At 38.8% G+C, this 8,011-nt stretch overlaps 1 protein-coding gene across 1 annotated transcript in view; it reads right to left on the bottom strand.

Annotated features, from left to right (window-relative positions):
* Nucleotides 1–7,744, bottom strand: part of LOC140188529 (calmodulin-binding transcription activator 1-like) — a 1,232,669-nt gene extending 1,224,925 nt beyond the window's left edge. The window contains exon 1 of the mRNA XM_072244898.1: nt 7,646–7,744. Within this exon, the coding sequence (XP_072100999.1) occupies nt 7,646–7,670 (25 nt within the window). The 5' untranslated portion in view covers nt 7,671–7,744. The remainder of the gene's footprint in view (nt 1–7,645) is intronic.
* Nucleotides 7,745–8,011: the final 267 nt, after the last annotated feature.

Genomic DNA, 8,011 nt, shown 5'->3' on the forward strand with positions numbered 1-8,011 from the left:
CCCCATCATCTTATTTTTACTACGGATGTCCAGTCCCTATATACCTCCATCCCCCATCAAGAAGGCCTCAAAGCTCTCTATTTTTTCTCTGAACACCAGACCTAACCAGTTCCCCTCCACCACCACTCTCCTCCGCCTAGCGGAACCTTTCCTCACTCTAAATAATTTCTCCTTTGGCTCCTCCCACTTCTTTCAAACAAAAGGAATAGCCATGGGCACTTGCATGGGTCCCAGCTGTGCCTGCCTGTTTGTCGGCTACATGAAAGTCGATGTTCCAAGCCTACCCTGGTGACCATCCTGCACTTTTCCTGTGATACATCAACAACTGCATTGGTGCTGCTTCCTACACCCATTCTGAACTCGTTGACTTAATCCACTTTGCCTCCGACTTCCACCCTGTCCTCAAATTCACCTGGTCCATTTCTGACAATTCCCTTCCCTTTCTCGATCTCACTTTCTCTATCTCCAGAGAGAGCTTACACACCGGTGTCTATTACAAACTCACGGACTCTCACAGCTATCTTGACTACACCTCATCCCACCCTGCTACTTGTAAAAACATTATTCCCTTTTCTCAATTCATCCATCTCCATGGCAACTGCTCTCAGGATGAGACTTCTCATTCTAGAACAAAGGAGATGTCCTCCTTTTTCAAAGAAAGAGACTTCCCATCCTCCACCATCATCGCTGCCCCAACTACATCTCTTCCATTTTACGCATTATCTGCTCTTACCCCGTCCTCTCACCACCCTACCAGGAATAAGGTTCCTCTTTTCCTCACCTACCACCCCACCAGCTTCCACTTCCAGCACATAATTCTCCGAAACTTCTGCCACCTTGAACGGGATCCCACCACCAAGCACATCTTTCCCTCTTCCCCAACCACCTCCCCCCAACTTTCTGCAGGGATCGCTCCCTACGCGACTCCCTTGTCCATTTGTCCCTCCGCAGTGATCTCCCTCCTGGCACTTATCCTTGCAAGCGGAACAAGTGCTACACCTGCCTCTACCCTTCCTCCCTCACTTCCACTCAGGGCCCTAAACAGTCCTTCCAGGTGAGGCAACACTTCAACTGTGAGTCTGTTGGGTCTTATACTGTGCTTGGTGCTCCCGGTGTGGCCTCCTGTATATCAGTGAGACCCAACATAGATTGGGAGAGCATTTTGCCAAACATCTACGCTCTGTCCACCAGTGGCCACCCATTTTAATTCCACTTCCCATTCCCATATATCCATCCAAGGCCTTCCCCACTGTCATGATGAGGCCACACTTAGATTGGAGGAACAACACCTTATATTCAGTTTGGGTAGCCTCCAACCTGATAGCATGAACATCGATTTCTCAAACTTCCGGTAATGCACCCGCCTCTCCCCTTCACCATTTCTCATTCCCTTTTCCCTCTCTCACCTTATCTCCTTACCCACCCATTGCCTCCCTCTCTTTCACCAATCAACTTCCCAGCGCTTTACTTCATCTTTCCCGCTCCAGGTTTCACTTATCACGTGGTGTATCTCTCTCCCCTCCCTCCACCTTTTAAATTTACTCCTCAGCATTTTTTCCTCCAGTTGTGCTGAAGGGTTTTGGCCCAAAACGTTGACTATACTTTAGTCCATGGATGCTAAGTTCCTGCAGCATTTTGTGCATGTTGGCCTGTTGGTTATTCAATAACATCTTGGCTCTCTTTACCTCTATACACCATCCTTCTGCACGAATCCAAAATCCCTTGCTCCCTTAATATCCAAAAACACATCAATATCAGTCTTGCATACTCTCAGTAACTGAGTAGATACTATACTCTGTGAAAGAGTATCTAGAAGATTTGCTACCTTCAGAGTTGAAGAAATCTCATCTGTCCTGGTTACCAACCCTTATTTTAAGACTTGACTCCCAGTTCTCAGTACCCTTGCTAGGAGAAGCATCTATCTAGTCATCACAGCAAGAATTTTGTTTGATTATCTCTCATCCTTCTGAAGGCATAGTTTTAGACAGCTTAATCTATCTTGGGCAATTCCATCTTCATCTCAATGAGCCTTCCTTGCACTTCCTCTGTTGAAAGTAAATTTTCCTTTGGATAGGGAGACCAGAACAGTACAGGATATTTGGCATTTTTCCTCATTCACACCATGTCATCTTTTCCCTTGATTCAAATTAACTTGCATTAAGAGCTGACATATGATTAAACCAAGTGATTCATGTACAAAGATACTAACACCATTCAATCTCTTCCCATTTCTGTTTCTTTCAAAGTGAATGCCCTTACATATTTTCCCCTTGTATAGTCAATCCAGAATGTCCTTAGCCATATACTTACCCTGTCGCAATGTTCATGCTACCCATCACTGCACATCTTCCTGCAAATTCACTTAACTCAGCTTTAAGTCAACAGCAAAATTGGGCTAGTTACATGGTTTCCTCATCCAAACACTGATTCTAAATTATGAACAGCTAGCACACCACCATAAGTCCCTCTAACACTAGTCCCAGCCTCCCAAACTCAAAAAAAGGCATTCGTTCCTACAGTTTCTTTCCATTAACTAGTCCTCGAATGACAGTAAATTACAGGTCTTCCCCAAGTTTCAAAAGGATTCTGTTCCTATAAAATCAGAAATGTGGCCACAAATTAAGATCCTATGTGGAGAAGAATCCTGCAGCCCTGCAGCAGATGGCAAATTTATTTTGCTGGACTCACAACAGTGCATTCATATGTATGGGCTGTACACAAGTTGGTCGTCTATTGGCTGCGGTTAGGAAGAAGAAAGGAGAAGCAACGTGAACATGCCCCAGTCTACATTAAGAGAAATTGTTAGTGGAGAAAGTCAGTAGCTTTAAATTCCTGGACGTTAACATATCAGATGACCAATCCTGAGCCCAGCAGACAGATGCAATCATAAAGAAGGCATGGCAACATTTTTACTTACTTAAGGAGGTTCAGGTTGTCACTGATTCCTCTTGCGAATTCTACAGATGGTACCACTGAAACTTATCAACTAACTAGCACATTAACTATCCTGAGTCATGGTATGGTAGAGCAATTCAAATGCAGAGGAATGCAAGAGGGGCTGTCTAGCCAATACACATCATCTTCCACCATCTGCAGTATCTACAGGAGTCTCTGCCTCAAGGCAACATCCAAAGATCCCCATCATCCTTACAGATTGAAGAAACTATTTCAGAAACAAGGGAATTTTGGATGACAACAAATATATTTACCATCTACATCTCTGAAAACCTTGGAATTTTAGTTTCCTCAAATAAAAATGTAAATCTCTTTCATCCCATCACTCAAGACTTGGTGATCTCCATTATTTCCAGGAAATTTCCTGCCTTCTCGTTATAACTTCATGTGTCACAGTAAGTAAGGGATCTACATTAGCATTTACCCATTTTTTTACTTTTAATGCAATTATAAAATCAAAGTTTTTACACAGCTTGCATATAAAAGCATTTATTTTATTTTCAATATTATTTTATTATATTTCTACATTCCTTTACAATGTTCTGGTATTAATTTTTTGTTCTAACGTTTTCCCAGTTATTAGGCTCATTGTTACTTTGAGCAATCATTTTTTCCTTTGAGTTAATACCATCTCAAACTAGTCATAAGCCATAACTGAACCATATAATCAGTTTTTAGAACTTAAAAAGTGATATTAAAAAGATTATACAACAATATTAAATTGTTAGAAATTTCTCATTTGCAGTCATACTTTTTCTATGTAAATTCCCAACTTAAATTTAAGATCCAGGTATCAGATAGAACCAAATCATCTTCAATTCAAATATTATCATATTATGATCACTCTTCCCCAAAGGCCCCTTACCTTCCATATTATCAATTAATTCTTTGGTATTGCAGAGTAACATACCTGAAAAGATCCATTTCCTCACCAAATACTCAACACACAGATCTTGAAAGCTATTGCATCGGCGCTCCAAAATGCATCTTCCACATTAAATGCGATTAGTTCAGTATATATGTAAATTACAATCAGCTATAATTATTACAAAATCATTGTAACATATGCCTCTAAATTCCTGGTGTATACTATGCTCTACATCAGTAATGATGTTTGGAGACCAATGGACAGCTCGACAAACATTTTTTGGTCCTTTTTGTGCTTAACTCCACGAAATTGATCACCCTTTCTCTCTACTGCCTTTATCCTATTCTTTACATTGGAATCACACTTATCACCTCAGACTTCTTTGATTTCTAAATTTCCCTTTGGCAAAACACTCCTTGTCCCTACCCACATCCCAATGCTGACTTTGGCAACAAAGGAGCAATAACAAAGCCATGCCACCATCTTATTAGTATTTTTGGTTAATGCCATATTTAGTGAAGAATTATAAGAATACTTGTGTATAAAAAAGATTATTGTTGCAGAAGCCATTTCTGGGGACTCAAAGTCAATTTTTAATAATATAACTCTTTCCTGTTATAATTCCACAGTTAAAATTTAATATTTAATATACATTATTAATACTACATGAAAACTAAATTCTATAAATAATCTTCATCTTATTTTGTCCCTTCAGCACAAAGCTGTAGAAAGAAATAACAAAGGTAGTAGTGGTGGGAGAAAAAAAAACATTTATGGTATCCGTTTTAAGCTTTTGACCGTGATGTTCCTATTACATGACAGCCTGCAATCATTCTACCTAGGTCATGCATAAAAGATGCTTCAATGAGATAACAAAAGTAGTAGTCAGCATCCAAAGAGCAATATCTCAACACTGTCAACACAGAACTTTTAGAATGGCTAGAATGCATGTGATAATAACAAGATAACTGTAGGAGGGAGAGAGAAATCTTGAATAACTTGCAGTAACTCATGATGAAATAGTACGTTAAGTGAAATGGCTACCACCAATCACTACTTCTCCACTTTCCAATGCTAAAATGATTTCATTTCATTGTAAATGGAAGATTACATTACTAGCAAAATTCCCATGATTTCATTGAGCACCTTAAAATGTACAAAATATTTACAGATTCTGAACATACTATAAAGTAATATCAGCCTATCTTGGCTAAATTAGACTGACTACAGTGAATTATTTCCTTTTCTCTTTTATTTTGAGAAACTTGGTTTGGCAAAAGTCCGTCATACAGGATAGCAAGGACAAGTTGAGCTGATCAATCAAACAGTGATTAGATCTTAGAAAACTTTGGTTTTAAAAGCATATTCACTACACAATTAAGAGAATGCTTGAGAAGGCGAGAAGTTTCACAATTTTAATGTCCAAGGAAGAGGTCATAAATTCGAATATTTGCAACCTGGAAGGAACAAGAAAATTCAGGTTTTATTTTCCGATCTGCTATAAGAAAGAATTCTAGATTTGTATACTTTCCATTATGCTGGTTGGTGGCTTAGTGGCACCAGCGCTGGACTTTGGAGCGAAGGCTCCCGAGTTTGAACCCAGCCGGCTCCCTTACACGCTTTCCATCTGTGCTGCGCATTGAGCTAGCAACTCAGCCCCGTAAAAAGTAAGAAAGCCTGCTAAAGAGTGCCATCATGACGGCGTCCCGATGACTCCACTCGGAGTTAAGGGCTTTCTTCTTCTTCTATACTTTCCATTAGTGCTATCACTACACGAAATAAAAGTACATTCAATGCGAGCTTCTTAATAGACGTCCATATTTCCCTGTAAATACCAGTAACACAATATTATGTTATGACAGAGTGAATAAAACTACCTAAGGTATCTATGTATTAACAACTTGACTGTGATAATACAGTCCACACAATTTGATTCGTTGGTATTGTTGTCTGACAGTAATATCGTAAGCTGTTCAAATACCTGTTGGGGGAGAAAGAAAGATACATAAAACAAGTAGAGTCACTCCAAGTGTGACATATGGTCTGCCTGTTGAAAGAAATACATATTTTTATAATTAGAATCAAAAACAACTGGTAAAGAACAGAGTAATGATAACCATTAGAATTGATACTGGTAGAATTGATACTGGTTGAATTATTTCTGACAGGAATCTAAATGTTTAGAAGAAACATCTCAAGAGATCCAATAAGACTATTTCCATAAATAATACAACACTTTACATTATATGGGTACAAATAAAGACAGGCTCTTCTGAATACTAAGCTAAGCTTCATTTGCATCCACCTCATGTATTACTTAGAAGAGCATCATGCTTTGCATGTCAAACAGCAGCTGTGAAACAAGGGGTTAAGGCTGTCTCCTTCCCAATTCCTTAACAATTCCAGGAATGTGTATTCTTGAAACACATTGACAATTAACATGAGACTTTTTTTAAAACCTTTAAAAATACTCCATTAAAAACAAGCACACAATATGTGAATAATTTCTATTATTGGATAGGTATAAGAAAATCTTCATTTCAGCCCAAATTAAAATCACTGATATACCAAGACATATTAAAATTGACTTGCATGCTCTTCAGTATAATGTGATTTTATTTTTAAAATATTATATTTGCTTTAAAAAGGGTAATTTGGCCCTATTTTCCTGCAAATATCTTCCAATAATAAACTGACAAATTTGCATGTAATTTAATACATTTAGTTTTTTTCTGTAATGTATACGCTATGTTCATATTCTACAAATCTTTGAAGTAAACCAGCTTACCCATTATTTTATGTTAATGGAATAAATAATACTTTATAGTAATTTGAATTTACTTGGAATTACCATATCATCCAATGCTTTCTTACTTGCACAAATTCTTGTACGTACAAGAAAATTGCATACTATTCAGTCTCTATACAACAATCAACATACAAAAGTTCATTGTATTTTCATACTTATAGCTTCAAAACATCAGCGCCTGAAAATGTGTTTATTGTACTGCACCATTACTACTTTCATTAAAATAGTAAAAGGGAAGGAAATTCAATATGAAAATGTCTTTTAACACGCTGCACTTGAAAAGGAATCGAGTTGTAAATATTTAAAAACGAACAAACTTTTTTCCAAAGTAAATAGATTGAAAACGTGATCTTTTGTCTAAAACTAGAATTGACAAAAAGATTAATCAAGCAAAATCAAACTTCTGACGGTGATCTTCCATTAATACTTGAAATTGTGCATATGTAACCGCCAACGTTTCAGCCTTCTACAACTATGCCTCAACTAAAGTCAAAACAAATATATATCGGAGGTGACACTTTATATGCAATATCCACTTGTCGACAGTGATCTTGCGAGTTATTCTGGAGTACATTACTTCAAGTATTCCAGTATTTGACAGTGCGAGAGGAGTTAAATCACTTTCACACCAGATAAACAATCTGTTACCGCCCTCTTGTGGAGTTTACCGCCAGCAAATACCAAACAACCTTGTATATTTGATTTTTAAAATATTAATTATTTTTTCTCTCTATAGAAAGTGACAGTTTGCTGAACACGAAAATTAATTCGGACATTGACTCTATTTCTGTAAGGAAATAGTTTGCCCTTCTCTATACTCCACACATAACGGTTTTCTATATTTACGATAAACCGTTTTTGCTCCATTTGCAGCGCTTCACACCCCCTTGTTCTGTCAGATTCAGCTTTTTTCCATCGTCCAGCAGGTTGTCATCATAAATAAATATTAAATACCAGTGATATTTTACACACACTTATATTTTTCTCCCAACCCCTCCTCCTTAGACCCTTACCTTCCGGCTTCTTTTCGGCAGCCATTTCAGTCCCCCACTTACATCCCTAAACCCGACCGCCGGAGAAACCGCCGCTCAACCAACCTTGAGCACCGGGCACAGAACCCACCCCGCCCCCCTCTTCGCTCCCTTCCAATGGAGACCAGATCATTGGGCCGACCGCCCCACCTTCCCGCCTCTTCGCTTGTCGGATCGATGTGCTATTCGTTAGGATGTAAGTCCATCATCGACCGGGAACTTCCGGTTATCGGGTTAGGTTGTGACCGCCCAGAAAGGCGTACGCGTTCCTTACGTGCGTGTGTCCGCGCGCGCGCGCCTCTTGGGGAAAGAGAAAATTCTTCTCGTGCTCGCGTAGCCAAGAGTAAA

This window comes from Mobula birostris, chromosome 27 (genome assembly GCF_030028105.1).
Source record: "Mobula birostris isolate sMobBir1 chromosome 27, sMobBir1.hap1, whole genome shotgun sequence".
NCBI classification, from domain to species: domain Eukaryota; kingdom Metazoa; phylum Chordata; class Chondrichthyes; order Myliobatiformes; family Myliobatidae; genus Mobula; species Mobula birostris.